Here is a 22,441-nt window from a genome sequence, read left to right on the forward strand (position 1 = left end):
TAAAGTACACGCGCAGAACGTATGGTACTAATAAAGCAAGGCATAGGGTTCTATATAAGCTGAAGCATCATCGCTGCTATTACGTTCTTTAAACAAGCTTTACGAAGTTGACTCGCACTGACTCTCGGAGCTGGTAAGAACAAGCACTTTCTCCGAGAAAATTCGGCTGCTATATCATTTCAGTTCTCATTGATTGGCGCCCTACTCTACCACTTCTAATAGCTTCCTTTCAAAGTTGCCGCCTTCGACGCATCGCCCTTCGGCCTCTCCGCTGACAGAAAAGGCTGTGGCAACAGGTTCACGACAGCTCCTCATTCATTGCAATCTAGCGGTATGGCCATGAGTTTTCCTTTTATCTGAGGCACTGTGTCATAGCCTCATGTATATTTTGACGGCTATTCCATCACCTTTAGAAATAATCAAGTGTTGGTTATACCCGCAGCAGTTTTAAGAGGACTCCACTGTATGAGCTCGAAATCCGTCCAGATCAGGTGCACAGCCGCCTCTCTTGGTGTAAGTCTTCTCACTCTATCAGATATAGGTTTACTTGCGCTATAGAGCTCCTTATTCAAGAAACCTAAACATCGAGATCTCATACGCATTGAGGAGCTCAACAAAATCAAACATATCAGTGCCGTCCTCTTCATACGTTTACCATCAGGCATAGAGCAAATACGGTTTCTGAGCAGACCAAAATTGTCCAAAGAACACGATCTTTTTGTTCGCAGCTGTCAAAGAAATATCCGGACGTAGTTATTCTGCTGTATTAATGTTATGCATGACTTTATTAGTATCCAACGTAATGTGCTACTTAACATCAGATTAGTCCATAAGAAAACATATTCATTACTACTAAGTCGTAGTCAATCTCTTTTCTATTTTTCTCTCCAGAAAAAAAATGACATATTTGACTTTCTAATCAGTAGCTGGGGAAGAGAGGCCATGATTCATAAGGTATGATGAAGTGCTTGCAACAAAATGTGCCTTTTAATTTCTATCGCGGTAACGTTCACCAGCCTTCTTTAACACAAATCAAATTTAGATTCAGGGACATAATACATTATCAACTATCCCAACTCCACCCGGCAGATGCGATTTTCGCTTCTCAAACTAAAAACTAAGTTAGTTTTAGATCAAGGACGAGAAGACGAATCATACTGTCGTACTTCCGAAATGTGAAATCCATGCAATTTCAGTCTAATTGATAAAATCACCGGCACGTTTAACCCATGAGTTATCGTTAGCCGAATGCGTATTCTTGCTGGCACAACACTGAGTAAAGGTATGAATAATTTCCAATGCTTAAATCAGGTTCGCGCTCTTTTTCATATTAAGAATAGCGCTCAGCATTTTTTGCATTTGTGAAAAATTTATTGGTGAACGAAACACTTCTGACACCGAAGCACGCGAAATAGTTCAGTGTCTTTGCACGTTTTGCAGGCATCTAGCTGCAGAGTAGGTTCCTCATTATGTATTCTTTGTATGTTGCAGGGTCGCACAGTTTCCTGTATTCAGGCGTACATCGTTCGAGTGGACGATCGATTTGTCCTCTTGTGTGCAGTTCACATTGTCTGCAACCTAAAGAAGTTGAGGGCACATGATTATAGACAGCTTCATTTGAGCCAAAATAAGAGTTATCGGAAAGAAAATTAACCATAAGGTTGAGCTTGGCATGCCTCAGAAGCCCGTTTTGCAAGATGCCGAAGACATCCACGTCAGGCGCCAAGCTCCGCCATGCAACGCCAGGGTTATCTTTAGCTAACCTTTGTTTATACATGAAAACAAAGTTCGTAAGCTGAATAAAATTATTTAAAGTAGCGCCATAATTATTATGCTTCGCTACAAGGTTTTAGGCGAGAAGGTCGGGCGCTGTACTTCTATAGGTTATGAGACACATTGAGTGCCCATTATATGAGCAAGCATAACCTGTATCCCGTTATAGTTTGTTTTGATATATTCCCTCTCTTGCGTCTTTGTTCACAGTAACTTAACGTACTGCATATCATCTTGGAGAACTACATATCTCGCTCTTATGTCAAGCATCTGTCATTTACAAAAACCCTGCAGTACGGATGCTTACCTTTTGTCCACTGCATCAGCTGCCCCTCTATATCGAAATCTTAATATCATCCCTTTATTGGGTCTGCCTCAACCTAAGATTAGCCACACTTATGTACGCTGTTCGTAATGGTGACATTGCCATTACTGCCCTTCCGTCATCTTTCGTCATAAACAGTGATCTGACTAGATTTTCCCAAAACGACAATTTGTTACTTCCCAAACAAAACTAATAATAGTAAGCAAAAAAAATTTTGTTTCCAGCTATAACTTTATGAAATTCATTCAGTTCAGTTCAGTCGTGTCCGACTCTTCGTGACCCTATGGACGATATCACGCCACGCTTTCCGGTCTCTCACTATCTTCCTAGCATCACATAACTTGATCTGCAGCGCCTCGAGGATGCCATTTAACCATCGCGTTCTCTGCCTACCCCTTCTCCGGTGACCCTCAACCTTTCCCAAATCAAAGCTTTCTCCAGCGACTCCTCTCTTCTCATCAGATGACCAAAGTAGCTGAGCTTTAACTTTAGAATTTGACCGTCCAATGAGCAGTCAGGGTTTATGGTCGACAATATCGACTGATTTGATCTTCTAGCAGTCCAAAGAACTCTCAAGAGTCTCCGCCAGCACCACAATTATAACGCGTCAATTCATCGGCGGTCAGCCTTTTTCACAGTCCAACTCTCGCATCCATACATCACAACTGAAAAGACCAGTTATACGGATCTTGGTTGGCAGTCTAACGTCTCTGCTTTTTACTAGGCGGTCAAGGCTAGCAATGGCTCTCTTTCCCAGAAGCAGGCGTCTCCTAATTTCATGGCTGCAGTCTCCTTCTGGGGTAATCTCGGGAGCCCAAGAAGAGAAAATCTGTCACAGCTTCCACTTCTTGTCCCTTGATGCTCCAGGACTTGATAGGGCAAGACGCCATGATCTTTGTCTTTTTAATGTTCAGTTTAAGCGCAAACTTCTCACTCTTTTCTTGTACGCGCATCAGAAGTCTCTTGAGTTCCACTTCCCTTTCTGCCATTAAAGTGGTATCAATCGCATATCTAAGGTTGTTGATGCGTTTTCCAGCAATCTTCACTTCAGCTGAAGACTCGTCCAGACCGGCCTTCCCCATGATGCACTCAGCATATAGGTTAAATAGGCAGGGCGACAGTATGCAGCCTTGTCTCACTGCTTTCTCAATCGGGAACCAATCAGTAAGACCATGCCCAGTTCTGACGGTGGCCTCTTGCCTTCATACAGGTTCCTGAGGAGACAGATGAGGTGAATTGGAACTCCCATCTCTTGGAGAGCTTGCCACAATCTGTTGTGATCTACGCGGTCAAACGCTTTCTCATAATCAATAAAGCAGAGGTAGATGAGTTTCTGAAACTCTCTTGCTTAATTTTTCCATGATCCAGCGAAGGTTGGCAATCTGGTCTCTAGTTCCTTTCCCTTGCGAAACCTAGCTTGTACGTCCGGAAGCTCCCGATCCACATACTGCTGCAGCCTACCTTGGAGAATTTTCAACATCACCTTGCTAGCATGCGAAGTAAGCGCGATCGTGCGGTAGTTGGAACAACTTCCCCTTCAGGATGCCCGGCTCGAGATCAGTTATCACAACCGTCTTATGTTGGGTTTGCACATCCGGGTCCTTGTACAGTTCTTCTGTGTATTCCCATCACCTCTTCTTTATCGCTGAAATTGACTACCCTCATATGTTCTAACAGTTCGGTCGTACAGGCCAGTTGAGTTTCCCCTTCAGGTGGCCAGGTTAGGAAACACTTGAAGATATCGATGTTCTTTTTAATTTGAATATTCCAAATCGCAACAGTCATGATACTTCATGGCACGACACAAAAAATAACTATTTATTTACACATAAATAAAACAGGAAGACACAAGCAAGCGAAAACTATTTACATGACTGACCCGTTGGTCGGACGAAATCAGCCCTAGTTTAATCCAGGGCGCTTACTTTTAAGCCATCTGTCTCCGCCCTTGGCGGGGACAGCCACTATTCTCACCAGTCAAGGACTGGGGAAAGTATATTAACTAACCAACACTTGGGAAAGGAGAGGTCCCAAGCAAACATACGAACGGCACTGACGTCACTGCATTCCGAACCTCTGCTTTCCCTTGTTTTCTTTTTCGAACACGTGCATGCGGGACCAGCGTATGTCGCGTTAACAACAGCTGAAGTTCTTTATAAAAAAAACAGACAGCTGTCACTGAGGGCTCAAACGCTACGTGGAAACTCCAACTTGACCAAGTCCTTCTCTTGAGCACCTGCAGCTCAATGACCCATTGCACTTCATCGCGCACTGGTCAGCCACCACATACCTGTTACCCCACAAAGTCTGTATACACATGAGCAGAGGGAAAGACGCGCACGTAGCAATACGAAAATGCATACAAAAGAAAACGTCCACTGGTCCCCGATATGACATTCAAAACGGTACACTGCACAAAGCTGCGCCCTGGAGTGACAGCTATGGTAGGAAGGCAAGACGAGAAGGGAATGAGTACTCTGCAGCGGCAGATGACGCCGGCAACAATATAGCTGCCATCGCGTCTCCGTCGTGCGTCCGCGGTTCAACCAAATTGGTAGTCGCCGTGACCGAGGACAGGTGCACATCTCAAAGTACCTACCTCGGTTCGTAGGCTCTGTACGGGAAACCGAATGGCGCGAATGTTCAGCGAACTTCACACCTCCTAACCAAGAATGTCACACAGACACTTGCTGTCAGTGTGAGATTTCAGTTCAGCCACAATATTTCTAGCATCACTGCGCGCACGCAGAGAATTGGTTCATTTCGCGCGCACAAGGTTAGAACACCAGTCAGCATATTCCAGAACCCGCCATGTCCGTTCTCTGTATGCCAACTGTCAAGCTAGCCCCAAACCTTCACTCTCCACAGTAATTGCTGCAGAGAACTAGTCAGGCACTACCGCACACCCAATCACAGCCAATACACATACTGATGAAAAAAAAAATGTAACCTCACATAACTCGCTTGCAGCTGCCAACAGAGCAAATGCTCCAACAAACAAAAACAATCTCCTAGGGTGGCTGTTCGTCTCATTCCCGACAAGCGAGATGCACAACCTCTAGGTCACCCTTCTGCCATACAAGCAACCAACGCATCAACTGCACACTAATGGGCACTGAACGGGTCAGGTAACTGAACGGCTTGTGGTCTGTCGCGACCTTCACTTTAGCCCCTAATTGTCCCGTATCGAATTTTCCAGGTGCCCCCTTGACTGCAAAACCTCCCTCTGTGTTTGGAGACACTTCAGTTTGAGCTGGCATGAATTCCCTGCTGGACAATGCGATCGGATTCAGTTCTTTACCTGACTGAGACAAGCTTGCTCCTACCGCTACCCTCGAGGCTTCTTTTGTGAGCGGAAGCACCTCTTTACAAGACGTGCCCATCTCCGACAACGTCAGTACACTTCTCTCCTCACAAAACTCTTCCGCAGCCTTGTCATGGTCAGGCTCTTCTTGCTTTGGGTTGGGAAGCAGCGCTATTTCCTGGCGATTAGCTTCACAGTACTCAAAGAAAGCCTCGGATGTACCACTCATGCCCTCACAAAGCTCGAGCTTTTGTTGCTGTGTTAACAATTCATCAAAGCTCTGAAGCTTTAAAGGTCGGTGCTGCATTCGCGTGATGGGGTCTTATAGGTCTGAAGAAGATAGGGTTGCATCCTGTTCGCGTACACTTCACAACTTAGCGATTCTGGCAGCACTAGCTGTTCGTACAACCTGCCATCAACATTTCCTTCATGAAAATGTAGCTCGTCATCTGCAAGACTTCCACGACTACCTTCTCTCGCCTATTTCCCCCCTTGTAACGAGACATCGCCTCGCTGCTCAATCTTAAAATACCCTGTCCTTAACGTAGTTTCTGAGACTACTTTTTCAGCAAGAGCTGGGGCCCCTACTGGCTACGCATTCTCATTTCCCTCAAACGCAAGTTCAGGCTCTGCTTTAACTTCACCTAACAAGCCTGCATCCGCAACCTGTCTAAACGCACGTCTCAGTTTTACTTTATCTGAGCATTCACCTCGACAAGATGCAGATACTGTATCTGCCCTCAGCACTGTAATCTCAGCCCCTGAGTCTATACAAGCGTTTTCGACGTTATCCCCGATTTTCAGCCTTACCAAGGTAAGGGGGTCAGACTTAAGCAACTGATCGGGCTTACCCTCAGTCTCAGCTCCGAGGTCTAGCTTATCAGGGACGAGCGTTGAAGTTCGGGCTACAAGTTTGCTCGCGTTCGGCTTAGAATCTGTTGCGTCTTGTCTTTGCTGTGAATTCGGGCAGTGAATGGAGATGTGCCCATATTTCTCGCAGTGAAAGCATTTCACCCCTGCACGTCTATCTTTGCTTCCAGCAATGGGACTTTGGACTAACGTCCGCCTTTCTCGTTCCTCCCCTCCTCGCTGAGGTGGTTTGGAACATTCGAAAGCATGAATTTGCATCTGCGCCAGTTTGACCTTTTCTAGTTCAATCTGGAGCTTCAGTTTCTCAGTTTCAAATAGTTGAGCCTTATGCTTCTTTTCTGCCAGCAACGCCCGCGTCGTATTTCCTGGTGCCTGCTCTGTCGCTGACACTGGCTCTGTTGACGCAGGTTGCACGATAGGCTCTAGACCATTCCCTGCGGCATTCAACCCTGCTTTAGTCACTGTAGCTACCTATAGCGTATGATCACTACACAGACATGGCAAATTCGGAGAAAGCAAAAAGGTGTCCTACATTTTCCGATGCTCCGTCCACCGCACTACTGTCGCACTCAGCGTGATTACAGCGGGCTCCCGGGAAGGTAGATGCCCACGAGCTGCTCCTGGTACCTCAGCAGATCACCGCCCTGGACCTTGCTCGACTTGGTCGTCTGTTTCTTGTTATGAACCTTTCGATGTGGACGCCTGGTTCCTTTCAGCAGCTTGCTGTCTCGAACCCTCTATGGCTTGTTGCCCGGCTCCTTCAGCTCCTCGCTGACCTAGTCTGAGCCTCTGACGTCCTCTCGAACTCGGCCGGTGTCTTGAAGTTTCTCGACGTCAGTTTCTCGACGCAGCTTCGCGTTTTCACCTTTAAGACGAACTACCCTGTAGCTTGTCCACCGACTTGTTCTTCTCACCTTCCGTCAAATGCCTCGAGTAGAAAGACGTTGCGATCCTGTCACGACTGCGCCAGTAGAGCTTCTCCTTCAGGCGGCCAGGTGAGGAAATACTTGAAGATATCGACGTTCTTGTTAATTTGAAGATTAAGACTCGCAAAAATCACGCTGCTATATGGCACGCCAGAGAGATTAACTATTTATTCACACATAAATAAAACAAGAAGACACAAGCAAGAGAAAACTATTTACATGACTGACCCGTTGGTGGGACGAAATCAGCCCTAGTTTAATCCAGAGCGCTTACTTTTAAGCCATCTGTCTTCGTCCTTGGCGGGGACAGCAGCCAATAAGCAATAAGGCAACGTTTCTCGCCAATCAACGACTGGGGAAAAGATATTAACTAAACAACACTTGGGAAATGAGAGGTCTCAAGCAAACATACGAACGGCACTGACGTCACTGCATTTGGAACCTCTGCTTTCCCCTGTTTTCTTTTTCGAACACGTGCATGCGGGACCAGCGTATGTCGCGTTAACAACAGCTGAAGTTCTTTATAAAAATACAGACAGCTGTGGACTCAAACGCTACGTGGAAACTCCAACTTGACCAAGCCCTTCTCTTGAGCACCTGCAGCTCAATGACCCATTGCACTTCATCGCGCACTGGTCAGCCACCACATACCTGTTACCCCACAAAGTCTGTATACACATGAGCAGAGGGAAAGACGCGCACGTAGCAATACGAAAATGCATACAAAAGAAAACGTCCACTGGTCCCCGATATGACATTCAAAACGGTACACTGCACAAAGCTGCGCCCTGGAGTGACAGCTATGGTAGGAAGGCAAGACGAGAAGGGAATGAGTACTCTGCAGCGGCAGATGACGCCGGCAACAATATAGCTGCCATCGCGTCTCCGTCGTGCGTCCGCGGTTCAACCAAATTGGTAGTCGCCGTGACCGAGGACAGGTGCACATCTCAAAGTACCTACCTCGGTTCGTAGGCTCTGTACGGGAAACCGAATGGCGCGAATGTTCAGCGAACTTCACACCTCCTAACCAAGAATGTCACACAGACACTTGCTGTCAGTGTGAGATTTCAGTTCAGCCACAATATTTCTAGCATCACTGCGCGCACGCAGAGAATTGGTTCATTTCGCGCGCACAAGGTTAGAACACCAGTCAGCATATTCCAGAACCCGCCATGTCCGTTCTCTGTATGCCAACTGTCAAGCTAGCCCCAAACCTTCACTCTCCACAGTAATTGCTGCAGAGAACTAGTCAGGCACTACCGCACACCCAATCACAGCCAATACACATACTGATGAAAAAAAAAAATGTAACCTCACATAACTCGCTTGCAGCTGCCAACAGAGCAAATGCTCCAACAAACAAAAACAATCTCCTAGGGTGGCTGTTCGTCTCATTCCCGACAAGCGAGATGCACAACCTCTAGGTCACCCTTCTGCCATACAAGCAACCAACGCATCAACTGCACACTAATGGGCACTGAACGGGTCAGGTAACTGAACGGCTTGTGGTCTGTCGCGACCTTCACTTTAGCCCCTAATTGTCCCGTATCGAATTTTCCAGGTGCCCCCTTGACTGCAAAACCTCCCTCTGTGTTTGGAGACACTTCAGTTTGAGCTGGCATGAATTCCCTGCTGGACAATGCGATCGGATTCAGTTCTTTACCTGACTGAGACAAGCTTGCTCCTACCGCTACCCTCGAGGCTTCTTTTGTGAGCGGAAGCACCTCTTTACAAGACGTGCCCATCTCCGACAACGTCAGTACACTTCTCTCCTCACAAAACTCTTCCGCAGCCTTGTCATGGTCAGGCTCTTCTTGCTTTGGGTTGGGAAGCAGCGCTATTTCCTGGCGATTAGCTTCACAGTACTCAAAGAAAGCCTCGGATGTACCACTCATGCCCTCACAAAGCTCGAGCTTTTGTTGCTGTGTTAACAATTCATCAAAGCTCTGAAGCTTTAAAGGTCGGTGCTGCATTCGCGTGATGGGGTCTTATAGGTCTGAAGAAGATAGGGTTGCATCCTGTTCGCGTACACTTCACAACTTAGCGATTCTGGCAGCACTAGCTGTTCGTACAACCTGCCATCAACATTTCCTTCATGAAAATGTAGCTCGTCATCTGCAAGACTTCCACGACTACCTTCTCTCGCCTATTTCCCCCCTTGTAACGAGACATCGCCTCGCTGCTCAATCTTAAAATACCCTGTCCTTAACGTAGTTTCTGAGACTACTTTTTCAGCAAGAGCTGGGGCCCCTACTGGCTACGCATTCTCATTTCCCTCAAACGCAAGTTCAGGCTCTGCTTTAACTTCACCTAACAAGCCTGCATCCGCAACCTGTCTAAACGCACGTCTCAGTTTTACTTTATCTGAGCATTCACCTCGACAAGATGCAGATACTGTATCTACCCTCAGCACTGTAATCTCAGCCCCTGAGTCTATACAAGCGTTTTCGACGTTATCCCCGATTTTCAGCCTTACCAAGGTAAGGGGGTCAGACTTAAGCAACTGATCGGGCTTACCCTCAGTCTCAGCTCCGAGGTCTAGCTTATCAGGGACGAGCGTTGAAGTTCGGGCTACAAGTTTGCTCGCGTTCGGCTTAGAATCTGTTGCGTCTTGTCTTTGCTGTGAATTCGGGCAGTGAATGGAGATGTGCCCATATTTCTCGCAGTGAAAGCATTTCACCCCTGCACGTCTATCTTTGCTTCCAGCAATGGGACTTTGGACTAACGTCCGCCTTTCTCGTTCCTCCCCTCCTCGCTGAGGTGGTTTGGAACATTCGAAAGCATGAATTTGCATCTGCGCCAGTTTGACCTTTTCTAGTTCAATCTGGAGCTTCAGTTTCTCAGTTTCAAATAGTTGAGCCTTATGCTTCTTTTCTGCCAGCAACGCCCGCGTCGTATTTCCTGGTGCCTGCTCTGTCGCTGACACTGGCTCTGTTGACGCAGGTTGCACGATAGGCTCTAGACCATTCCCTGCGGCATTCAACCCTGCTTTAGTCACTGTAGCTACCTATAGCGTATGATCACTACACAGACATGGCAAATTCGGAGAAAGCAAAAAGGTGTCCTACATTTTCCGATGCTCCGTCCACCGCACTACTGTCGCACTCAGCGTGATTACAGCGGGCTCCCGGGAAGGTAGATGCCCACGAGCTGCTCCTGGTACCTCAGCAGATCACCGCCCTGGACCTTGCTCGACTTGGTCGTCTGTTTCTTGTTATGAACCTTTCGATGTGGACGCCTGGTTCCTTTCAGCAGCTTGCTGTCTCGAACCCTCTATGGCTTGTTGCCCGGCTCCTTCAGCTCCTCGCTGACCTAGTCTGAGCCTCTGACGTCCTCTCGAACTCGGCCGGTGTCTTGAAGTTTCTCGACGTCAGTTTCTCGACGCAGCTTCGCGTTTTCACCTTTAAGACGAACTACCCTGTAGCTTGTCCACCGACTTGTTCTTCTCACCTTCCGTCAAATGCCTCGAGTAGAAAGACGTTGCGATCCTGTCACGACTGCGCCAGTAGAGCTTCTCCTTCAGGCGGCCAGGTGAGGAAATACTTGAAGATATCGACGTTCTTGTTAATTTGAAGATTAAGACTCGCAAAAATCACGCTGCTATATGGCACGCCAGAGAGATTAACTATTTATTCACACATAAATAAAACAAGAAGACACAAGCAAGAGAAAACTATTTACATGACTGACCCGTTGGTGGGACGAAATCAGCCCTAGTTTAATCCAGAGCGCTTACTTTTAAGCCATCTGTCTTCGTCCTTGGCGGGGACAGCAGCCAATAAGCAATAAGGCAACGTTTCTCGCCAATCAACGACTGGGGAAAAGATATTAACTAAACAACACTTGGGAAATGAGAGGTCTCAAGCAAACATACGAACGGCACTGACGTCACTGCATTTGGAACCTCTGCTTTCCCCTGTTTTCTTTTTCGAACACGTGCATGCGGGACCAGCGTATGTCGCGTTAACAACAGCTGAAGTTCTTTATAAAAAAAACAGACAGCTGTCACTGAGGGCTCAAACGCTACGTGGAAACTCCAACTTGACCAAGTCCTTCTCTTGAGCACCTGCAGCTCAATGACCCATTGCGCTTCATCGCGCACTGGTCAGCCACCACGCACGTGCTACCCCACAAAGGCTGTATACACATGAGCAGAGGGAAAGACGCGCACGTAGCAATACGAAAATGCATACAAAAGAAAACGTCCACTACCACTGTACACTGCGCAAAGCTGCGCGCTGGAGTGACAGCTATGGTAGGAAGGAAAATGTAAAGCACACTGCGCGCGCTATACGGTAACCGAGAACAATCTCTCGCCTACGATCGGCCAGGGTACTCGAAATCTTGAGTTTATCGCACCAGGCTGTCAAGTACGATGGCGAACTAACCCAGACAAGATGGTGGCGTCCAGGTCGGCCATTTAAGTGTACATTTGTCTTCGTTAGCGTGTTTTTGGGAGCGCTCATGCCTATAAATGATACACACATACTTTCGTTTTGCGTTATGTAACCGTCAGTACAAACATTAGTGATTTATACGTTGTTGTTGATTTTTTTTTCATTTTTCTCGGCGGCTGAGCAGTTCCTAAGCCTGACAATTGGCATTGTTGTGTTGGCATGGCAACGCAATGCAGTGGATCGCCTTGGCTTGACTTCATACACGCTTGTTTCCGTGAACAGAAGATGTGAGCGGTAAGCACTATAATGACAATAAAAGACAACATAAAGTGAAATTAGTAGTTTATAATGTGCAATCTTGGCTCACTGTTCAGCACAGAAGCAAAATAACTGGCTAAAGTTTCGGCACGACTTGGCTAGCTTTAACGTCCGAGTAAAAAAAGGATGAAAGTGTCTTCTTGTTTGAACACTATATGTCGCCATTACAACTTACGTTCGTGTTTTCGTACGGTCGCGAAAAGAGCCGATGCGAGACACGGAGTAACATCCCGTAATTTGCTGGCGTTTATCGTACGAAAGAGTTCATGCGCTATACTAAAAGTCTCTAGTTGCGAGGATTGCATTGCGTTTTAAGAGACCTGCGGTGAGCTTCTCATAGCGCCGCCATTTGACAGCTTGCAAATATACTGGGGGTGGACCGATCGTCCCGGAGAGCCGCGCAAAGGGTCAATTCAACACTGCAGAACCGTAGGCACATGAAGAGGGAAGGTATCGCGAAGAAAATCGTGATATTATAAGAAAGGTCCGGGGTACTTTATCGAAGGTGTCTTGATCGCAGCGGAGTGCAGTTCGACCCGTTGATCATACAACAACTATACCGCGGTGATCTTTTGCACTGGGTTCATGGAAGCTCGCGGTCATGTCTTAGGGCTCAAGAAAACGAAGATTCAGTTGCTGCAGGAATATTACTGGCTTAGGTATATTCAGGAGGTGGGAAATTTGTAAAGACCTGCGACACGTGTCAACGGCGGGAAAAGCCGGAAGGTAAGATGAGAGCCCCAATAATGCTAGTGCTTGTGATCATGGAGCCCTTTAGAAGACTCGCGATCGACACTTTTGGCCCCCTTCCGAGGACTACGACTAGCCCCAATAATGCTAGTGCTTGTGATCATGGAGCCCTTTAGAAGACTCGCGATCGACACTTTTGGCCCCCTTCCGAGGACTACGACTGGTTACAGTCACATTTTGGCAGTAATCTGTCCCCCACAAAGTTTACTGAGGCGGTGGCCCTGAAACAGTTAAACTCAGTGAAAATTGTGAACGCACTCATGTTCATTTTCGCACGGGTTGGGTTTCCCGCTGAAATACAGTCAGATCAGCGGACTATTTTTACCAGCGCACTGAATACGGCTTTCCTGGAGAGATGTGGAGTTAAATTATTCTATGGCTGAGAGTACCAGCCGCAGTTCAACCGGGTAGAAAAGATGCACTCGGTAATGAACCGCGTACTGAAGGTCCTGTGTTTTGATCGCAATGCCATTTTGTATGCCTGTTTGCCCGCAACAATGTTTGCGTCGAGAACCGTGCCTCATGAGGCCACGCAGTTCCTGCCAGCCGGAATGGTCAACGGCCGTTCCCTGCGATCGCTACTCCGCTTTCTTCGAGAATCATGTGAAGGCCGGGGAGAGGACCCTACGGTGGTCGAATACGTGCTTGCGCTCCTTGAAAAGCTGCACAAGGGGCAGGAGCTCACTGAATGCGAAATGAGTAAAGAGCAGATGAGGGTACTATAACCGAACAGCGAGATCACGGGGTTTTGAAGTGGGGGACGCGGTAATGGTTCTGCGACCTTCCCAGAAAAATAAATTGGAAGTTCAGTGGAAAGGCCCTGCGGAAGTCCTTCCGATACTGTCTGACACGAAACATACAATCAGGGTAAACTGAACGGCAATGCCGATGGCTCAACTCGGTGTTTTTGGTGCTATTGATAGCATCGGTGAGTCTGGCTTTGTATATTTTTTTCCTGACATAGGTTGGCAATATCGCCAATTTTATCTTAATTTTAAACTTTTGTTGGTGTGAATGAACAATGTTCTGTTTGTTTAAAGTGCTGCAATAGTTATAAAAAAAATTAAAAATTTCGGTTTGAAAGTCTTGTAGATATCGTGGGGAAGGTCCTGACGCTTGCCGTCTTTGCGGCTGTGATTTTCGGGTTGTTCAAACTGATGCTGTCTTCCTTGTGTATGCGCTGACCTGCAGAGAGCAAAAGGCCCTCCACAGTCTTGACAAGAAGCAACGAAAGACTGCAGAGACAACCGGAGGAAACGGAGTATCACCAACAGTGAATCCAACCAGAACGACATCATGTATTCTCCGGACAACGGCGGCTGACCATTATGCACCAGGATCTCCAACCGCCACCGGAGAAGCGGTTAAGTTTCGAAGTTCCCGAGTAACGAGACGGTGGTGTCGAGACAGGCGTTCGTTTTTCTAAGAAGACTCCACGCAACCACCTCAGAGTTCATTTCTCTAGACCTGAAGTAACTTCTCCAAAATCCGTAGAAAATGTCCCAGAGTTTCTAAATGTTCAATCATGCTGCAACGGAATTCACCTCACTCTCAAGAAAGCATGCCACGGGGCCTAGCGATCAATATTTATTCTAAGCCTAGCACATCTCATCTCCGGATAAACAACGTCCTTTGAACCGAACAAACTGTAGTCCAGTGTTTCATTAGCAGGCTCCACGTTGGGCTGCCAGATATGGGGCTATAATGTAGACGGATGAATGCGTTTCCTCGCTTAATCGTGGCAGAGTGGCCGAAACGCCGACCTCACTCAGTATTGAGCGCACTAGAGAGCGCACCCCAGGCCCCCAGACCGAGCTCTTGGGAAAAAAACACGTGCTAACGACAAACCGGCACCTATTGTTGCAATTACAACGGCACCCGTTAGCAATTAAAGACGGTAATGTGTCCAGTTTGCTCGACTAACCAACAAGGTTATAAGCGATTGTTCACTACGCCAGGACAGTGGATAACTCCGAGGCTGAACGAGACGAGCACGCGGGATAAGTCTCCACGGCCCATCTTCGATACTTGAACGGCTGGAGAAGAAAACATCACGTCGTGCCCTCTTCTGCGTTCGGGAGGCTTCTTAAGAAAGGGATGTGCACTGATATCCCGCGTTCCTGCTTAGCCAGCGGCTAACACGATGAAGTCCCGAGAGGGGGCGCCCGCTCCGGGAGTGAGAGGGAAAAGGCACTTACGCATTTTTCGTGACATCACGTCCCCACGCTGACGTACCTGCCACCACATCACACGCTCACTCAAATCGACAGCACGTACTCTAGACAACTGCAGACACATTCGTTCCCATCGCCTCCATTTTCCCACATCTTTCCCCCCACGGACTTCCTACCATACTGCAACACCACCCCACCCACTCTCTATCATTACCTATGGGAACGTCCACATCTCATCCACGTACCACACATCCAAAATTCCACCCCCTACTTCTGGGAGGCCGCCCTTCTGGCCACGCAACCCGCAGATCAGCTACAACTGGTCGAGCGGGCCAAGCTAGAGAGAGCAGCCAGAGGGCTCCTGAACTAAGGGCTCCTGGGAATGTCTATCTTACTTTGAATTAAATAAAATTCTTCTTCATCCTACTCCCCACGCTGGTAGTTTATAGAAAGGTGCATTCCAAACTAGAGGAGAAACTAATTGCTACTCTTTGTTAAACCCGAGAGCAATTGATTACTGTTCGTGCAATTCTGAGAGGGATAAAGCCAAGCGAAGGCTAACAAAAAGGGCTCTACTCAAGCTGAGGACAAGGTAGAGAGATATTAAACAGAAAATGGTCGGTGTAACTTAAAGAGATAAGGAGCGTGACGAGTATGTCAGACATATGACTCGAGTTATGATATTCTAACGAAATCGAGGAGAATAAATGGGCATTGGCAGGAGGGTATGTAGTGCAAAGAGAGGACAATCGGTGGTCAAAAAGGGTAATAAATCAGATACTAATTAAGGGACGCAGAGCACATCAGGGGGCGGCAGAAAGTCCCAGGGTCGGTGGAGTCAAAGGGTCAAGTGGATGCAGAAGGACCGTGTTAAAACAGGAATATGGGAGAGGCCTTTACTCTGCAGTTGGTATTGTCTTGCTGATGATGATGACGACCGTGTCTAAATAGCCTGGGAGTACCATTCCTGATTCGGAGTTCAAAGAGTCCCCAAGTTGTCAAATCCTGCCAATTCGGCCGTGACATATGGTTGAACCTGTCATATTGTCGACACTCACTTACCAACTGCCCCCTTCAAAAGGCATGTTCGTGATGAAGACTGGACGGACGCACAAGAAAGGCAGTGACTTCTCGGCGGAATGAAAGCCCCATAGTAGAATGTACACCTCGGAGTTCGCACCTTAAAAGACCAACCAGCTTCGTGCCTTCTTTTTCATCTCTGTGACAATCGTTGCTGCCGAGTTCATGCGCATATTGTGTAGCCGCCGAATATCTGCTGCTTTTGTTTTAATCTATCAGTATCCTCCAATTTTTTTCATTTGAGGTTTAAATGCCGTTTTCTTCAAAACATTTTTAGTGCCACTATAAGCCCGCAAATGGAAGAACCGAAAATGGACATGGAAACGGAAGAAACGGAAATGGGCATGGAAAAGTCCTAACGGCGAGACTAAAAATGAAGTTGACTTCATAATGTGTTCAACCCCCGCCATTATGCAAGATGTAGAGGTAATCGGGAAAGTGTGATGCAGTGACCACAGGATGGTGAGGTCCCGAATTAGCCTAAATCTGAAGAAGGAACGCAACAGACTAGTAAGAAAGAAACCCATCAACGAATTAGCAGTGAGGGGGAGGACAGAAGAATTCAGGATCTCGCTACAGAATAGATATTCAGCTCTAACCGAGGATGGCGACATTACCCTAGAAGCAATAAACAATAATTTCAGAGACATCATTACTGAGTGCGCGGTAGAAGTAGGCGGTAGGATAGTAAGAGAGGATACCGGTAAGCTGTCTAAGGAGACGAAAGATTTGATTAAGAAACGCCAGAGTATGAAAGCTTCCAATCCAACAGACCAGATCGAAATGGCCGAGATATCAAAGCTAATCAATAAGCGAAAGGGGGCCGATATAAGGAAGCATAACATGGCGAAAATTGAGCATGCTGTAAAGAAGAAATTAAAAATTGGAATTAAAAAAACACGAATATAATTACAAGCCGGCAAGGTTCGCTCCACGGTTACACATCCGTAATTTTCTTCAGTTTCCAATCTCACCGCATGTTAAATAGCGGTCGCTTAATTAGTCGTAAAAAACGGGGGAAGCCTAAAAGCGGTAAAGAAGAAATTGGGCATCGGCAAAAACCAGATGTATGCGATAAGGGACAAGGCAAGCAACGTCATCACGAATATGGACAAGATAGTCAAAGTAGCCGAGGAATTCTACGCATTGCCTGGTGTCATCGACGGCGGAACTATGGAGGAATGCAACCATTATCCTCATTCATAAGAAAGGGGGCCCTAAAGACCTTAAAAATTACAGACCAATCAGCTTACTCTCTGTTACGTATACGGTATTTACTAAGGTAATCGCTAATAGAATCAGGACAACCTTAGACTGCAATCAAGCAAAGGATCAAGCAGGGTTTCGGAAACGGTACTCTACTATCGATCATATCCATACCATCAATCAGGCGATATAAAAATGCTCGGAATATAACCAGCCCTTATACATAGCATTCATTGATTACGAAAAAGCATTTGACTCAGTTGAAACCTCGGCGGTGATGCACCCATTGCGAAATCAGAGGGTAGACGAGCCGTACATGAAAGTGCTGGAAGATATATATAGTGGCTGCACAGCAACCATAGTTCTGCATAAAGAAAGTAACAAAATTCCCATAAAGAAAGGTGTTAGGCAAGGAGACACAATCTCCCCAGTACTATTCACAGCTTGTTTAGAGGAAGTATTCAGAGACTTGGAATGGGAGCAGTTAGGGATAAGGGTAGATGGAGAATACCTTAGTAATCTGCGATTTGCGGATGACATTGCCTTGCTAAGCAACTCGGGGGATGAACTGCAGATAATGATTGATGACCTAGACAGAAAAAGTATAGAGGTAGGCTTGAAAATCAATATGCAGAAGAATAAGGTAAGGTTCAACAGCCTCGGGAAGGAACAACAGTTTACATTAGGTAGCGAAGTACTGGAAGTAGTAGGCGAATATGTCTACTAAGGACAGGTAGTAACCGCAGATCCGGACCATGAAAAGGAAATAACAAGAAGAATAAGATTGGGATGGAGCGCATTTGGCAAGCACTCACACTTTATGACTAGCAGCTTACCGGTATCGCCCAAGAGGAAAGTATACAACAGTTGCATCTTGCCTGTACTCACCTATGGGGCTGAAACGTGGAGGCTAACCAAGAGAGTTCTACTTAAGTTGAGGACAACCTAGAAGGCTATGGAACGAAAAATGGTAGGGGTAACATTAAGAGATAGGAAGCGTGCAGAGTGGGTCAGAGAAATAACTCAAGTTACCGACATTCTAGTGGAAATTAAGAAGAAGAAATGGACATGGGCAGGACATGTAGTGCGAAGAGAGGATAACCGATGGTCGCTTAGGGTAACAAACTGGGTTCCAAGGGAAGGAAAGCGTAGCAGGGGGCGGCAGAAAGTTAGATGGGCGGATGAGGTTAAGAAGTTCGGGGGTCAAGTGGATGCAGCTAGCACAGAACCGGGTTAAGCGGGAAAATATGGGAGAGGCCTTCGCCCTGCAGTGGGTATAATCAGCATGATGATGATGATGATGATGATGATGATGATGATGATGATGATGATGATGATGATGATGATGATGATGATGATGATGATGATAAGCCCGCGCGGGTGGAATTACCATGAAGTTATGCACATTACTTAGCGGGCAACCTCGTTATGCCAATGAATGCGCTTTGAACAGCGAATCACAATAATTAAAAAAATGGCATCGTTGCACCAGTTTTGTACCTGTCTCATCACTTTGTTTTCCATTTTACCTGCATCACTGAGACGTACTATAGCGACAGTTATGGTTGTAGTTCTTTTATACGGGCTCAAAACAGAGCTTAAGACTTATTTCCGCGTTGCCGTATATCTCGCTAGAAACACCGGCGGCGACAAGAGCACTCACCTTGAAGGCTGAAGCCTAGTTCTTTCTATATGGAAGAAACAAAAATTTCCGATTTCCTACATAAATTTTGTTCTCTCTGCAGTGAACAACTTACACTGGGCAAAGTGCTTGGAGGGTTCCATGCGCCATTTTTATTCTGGATGAACGCAGGTAACTGATGCACGCCAAGCCGTACTAGTATTTTGTTTTGAAGGTCTAGCATGACTGTTCTGCGTAACCTTAGTACTGTTCAACACCAAGGAAGGCTTAAACGCCAATGGCACCGCACATTTCATGGTTAAAAGGATAGTAGGCGGCCACGACATTTATTGACTTGGCTCACACAGGGAAGAGCACTGGGTTTAGCCTTATACAGAAAGCAAGCCGACTACTGTGAAGCGGTATACGTTGCAATAGCAGAAAATTATTTGCGCGAGTTCCTCCCAATTCGTTAAAATGTCGCTGCGCAATTTAGGGTATGCCCCCACCCCCCCATGCGATAGATAGATAGATAGATGGACTTATTGAAAGGAAAAGGCAGAGAGGTTGGCCCGAATAATTCAAATCTGGCCTGCTACTCTGCACTGGGGAAGGGGAAGGAGAGAAGAAAGAAGGTCATGATGGGTGACGATGTGGGAGAAGGCATATGAAATATATATACAGACGCAGCAGCTTGCAAACCCCCAATGCGAGAATACAAAACACTTTATACGCCTTGTATGCTTCGCTCTGTAAGCGAGCCCTGAAGAGAGCACGCAAGTAGAAAAATATTCCTCGTCGTGTAACTGCCGCATTCCTAACTAATCTCGTGGCGCCGTCATACGGCCGGACTGCATTACCGGGCGTTTTATCTGGCCTTAGTTATACTAGTGATCCCGGTGGTTATTTGTCTTTCTCCCTCGTGCTCCAGGCTGCCTTGCCCGCGTCCCATTTCGCTACTATAGCTTCTTCCTGGGGAAATCTACTTCGGCTGCTCTGGATGTTTGACGGTGACAATATACTCTGATTGGCGTCCTCGTGTTATTCAAGATATATGCCCTGTAATCCCAATGTAAGGAGGAGGAAAGCTTCTAAGGTTTCTGATTTCCTTTAAAGCGTTAGCACTACTCCGCTTTACAACTTCCTAGGTCATGTGGCGCCGCAAATATGTCCTTGTGTGGGAGGCGCCATAGCGAAGGGCTCTGGAAATTTCGACCACTTGGGTTAAGGTTATTCAACTGCGCATTTCACCTTGAGCCTGAAAACAACGCAGTACAGGGCTCTGGAAATTTCGACCACTTGGGTTAAGGTTATTCAACTGCGCATTTCACCTTGAGCCTGAAAACAACGCAGTACAGGGCTCTGGAAATTTCGACCACTTGGGTTAAGGTTATTCAACTGCGCATTTCACCTTGAGCCTGAAAACAACGCAGTACAGGGCTCCGGAAATTTCGAACACCAGAGATTATTTAGCTTGTACTTCTACTTACCCTTGTACTTGTAATGACCTTATGAGCCTCAAAGGCAAAATGCCATCAGAGTAGTTGTTATTTGTGCTGATTAAAAATGGTAAGATTTGACGTATAGCTAAACCGAGGATCAGGTGCAAGAGTTTTTGCGCACAGGTGGAAATTGATGGCGACGACGATGTGCAATGCACAGCGCAAAAGGGTGCCACAGTCTGAAGGCCCGATCGCTCTTGCGAATCACTGAGGTCGTGCGACCGTTTTGGTCGAAAAGCGACAGTCGCAAATGGTCGCATTCTACCAAAAGCGACAGTCGCAGGCCGTTCGAACACTGCTCGATTTTCCAGCTTTGCGTCTGCTGGTTGCAGACTGAACGGCTCAGCAGAAGTTAATGGAAGCCGGCTTTACTCTATATGGTCAACAGTCAAGATAAGTCTGGAAAAGCGACCCGCGGGCAGCATTTGCAAGTTAAACATTGGTCCCGACACCCGGTTGCACTTATACCAGAGTCGCGCACTTACCAGAGTTTTTATCTTCAAATGTAACAACCATACATAAATCAGTGTCGTCCCAGTATTGAAGCGTATATGTGACATTATTGCCTCCTCCTGGAAAAGAACCAATTTAACGAACACAATTGAAACTAAGAAAACCATAAGCGAAATAACGGTCTTGGGGCGTTCACTTAGGCACCTCAGTGTATGCAAAAAAAAAAAAAAAAGTCAGAGGGGTATATGGCTGCTACCATCGTAACCATGTAAGACATTGTACCTTCAGTGCTCGAAAGACACACGATCTGGGTGCACAAGGCCAGATGATTAGGATTGCAGTGTCACTTCCTAACAAAGTCGAACTGCCACTCGAGAAGTTCTTAGCCAGTGGTAGAAAAAGAAAGCTGCGCCTTAGCGCCACCAAGCACCACTGAATAATCATCGTTGTCGGCCTATACCACGTTCGTTGCTGCTTTTCAGTTATCCCTGTCGTGTGCCTCCTGGAATCCCCTTGCTCCCAGAAGCTTTCTAATCTCCTCCGCCCACCTCATCTTTCACTACAATAACGCAGTAGAACGTTGAGCTAATTGGTCTTCAGGCATCATTAACACGCAGCTGAATAGACGACAATGCACAGAAGACGCACAATATAGACAAGTACGATGCGGGTATAGATCATTAGCTGTCAGTGCAGCATCGCCTTTGTCTCTCTCTTGTGTGTGTGTGTGTGTGTGCGTGCGTGCGTGTGTGTGTGTGTGTGTGTGTGTGCGCGTGCGTGTGCGCGTGCGTGCGTGCGTGCGTGCGTGTGTGTGTGTGTGTGTGTGTGTGTGTGTGTGTGTGTGTGTGTGTGTGTGTGTGTGTGTGTGTGTGTGTGTGTGTGTGTGTGTGTGTGTGTGTGTGTGTGTGTGTGTGTGTGTGTGTGTGTGTGTGTGTGTGTGTGTGTGTGTGTGTGTGTGTGTGTGTGTGTGTGTGTGTGTGTGTGTGTGTGTGTGTGTGTGTGTGTGTGTGTGTGTGTGTGTGTGTGTGTGTGTGTGTGTGTGTGTGTGTGTGTGTGTGTGTGTGTGTGTGTGTGTGTGTGTGTGTGTGTGTGTGTGTGTGTGTGTGTGTGTGTGTGTGTGTGTGTGTGTGTGTGTGTGTGTGTGTGTGTGTGTGTGTGTGTGTGTGTGTGTGTGTGTGTGTGTGTGTGTGTGTGTGTGTGTGTGTGTGTGTGTGTGTGTGTGTGTGTGTGTGTGTGTGTGTGTGTGTGTGTGTGTGTGTGTGTGTGTGTGTGTGTGTGTGTGTGTGTGTGTGTGTGTGTGTGTGTGTGTGTGTGTGTGTGTGTGTGTGTGTGTGTGTGTGTGTGTGTGTGTGTGTGTGTGTGTGTACGGCCAGCGCACGGCATAGTCTTTCCGCACTGTATATGGAGCGCTCACAAAGAATGTAGCCTATAGTCTCGTCACACCCGCTAGTTGCACATGCAGAGCTAGATGTGTTTTAGGTGCCACATTTTTTCGGCCATTGACAAGATCCCTGTTTCGAGACTCAGTAGGGTAATGATTGACGAAAGCTAGCCATCCCCAAGTGCCTACCGCACCACACGGCACAAATGGCCGTCTATATTGGTGCGCAGAGGAAGTGGGTCCCCTTTACAAGGCTGGAGGTGGAAATCTGTAGTGCGGGAAGGCTTTCTGTGGCACGGTGACATTTCAGGCGCCACGGAATGCATGGGCGGGACACTGACCACCATAGTCGCCCTGCAGG

At 47.0% G+C, this 22,441-nt stretch overlaps 1 protein-coding gene across 1 annotated transcript in view; it reads right to left on the reverse strand.

Moving 5' to 3' along the window:
• Positions 1-1,358: 1,358 nt before the first annotated feature.
• LOC146209302 (uncharacterized) overlaps positions 1,359-22,441 on the reverse strand; it is a 46,975-nt gene continuing 25,892 nt past the window's right edge. Inside the window, exons 4-5 of the mRNA XM_084587383.1 lie at positions 20,732-20,818; positions 1,359-1,578 (exon numbers count right to left, since the gene is read on the reverse strand). Of these exons, the coding sequence (XP_084443509.1) occupies positions 1,445-1,578; positions 20,732-20,818 (221 nt within the window). The 3' untranslated portion in view covers positions 1,359-1,444. The remainder of the gene's footprint in view (positions 1,579-20,731; positions 20,819-22,441) is intronic.

The sequence above is a fragment of the Amblyomma maculatum genome, chromosome 1 (assembly GCF_055883805.1).
Source record: "Amblyomma maculatum isolate TAMU_Amacu chromosome 1, ASM5588380v1, whole genome shotgun sequence".
Taxonomy (NCBI): Eukaryota; Metazoa; Arthropoda; class Arachnida; order Ixodida; family Ixodidae; genus Amblyomma; species Amblyomma maculatum.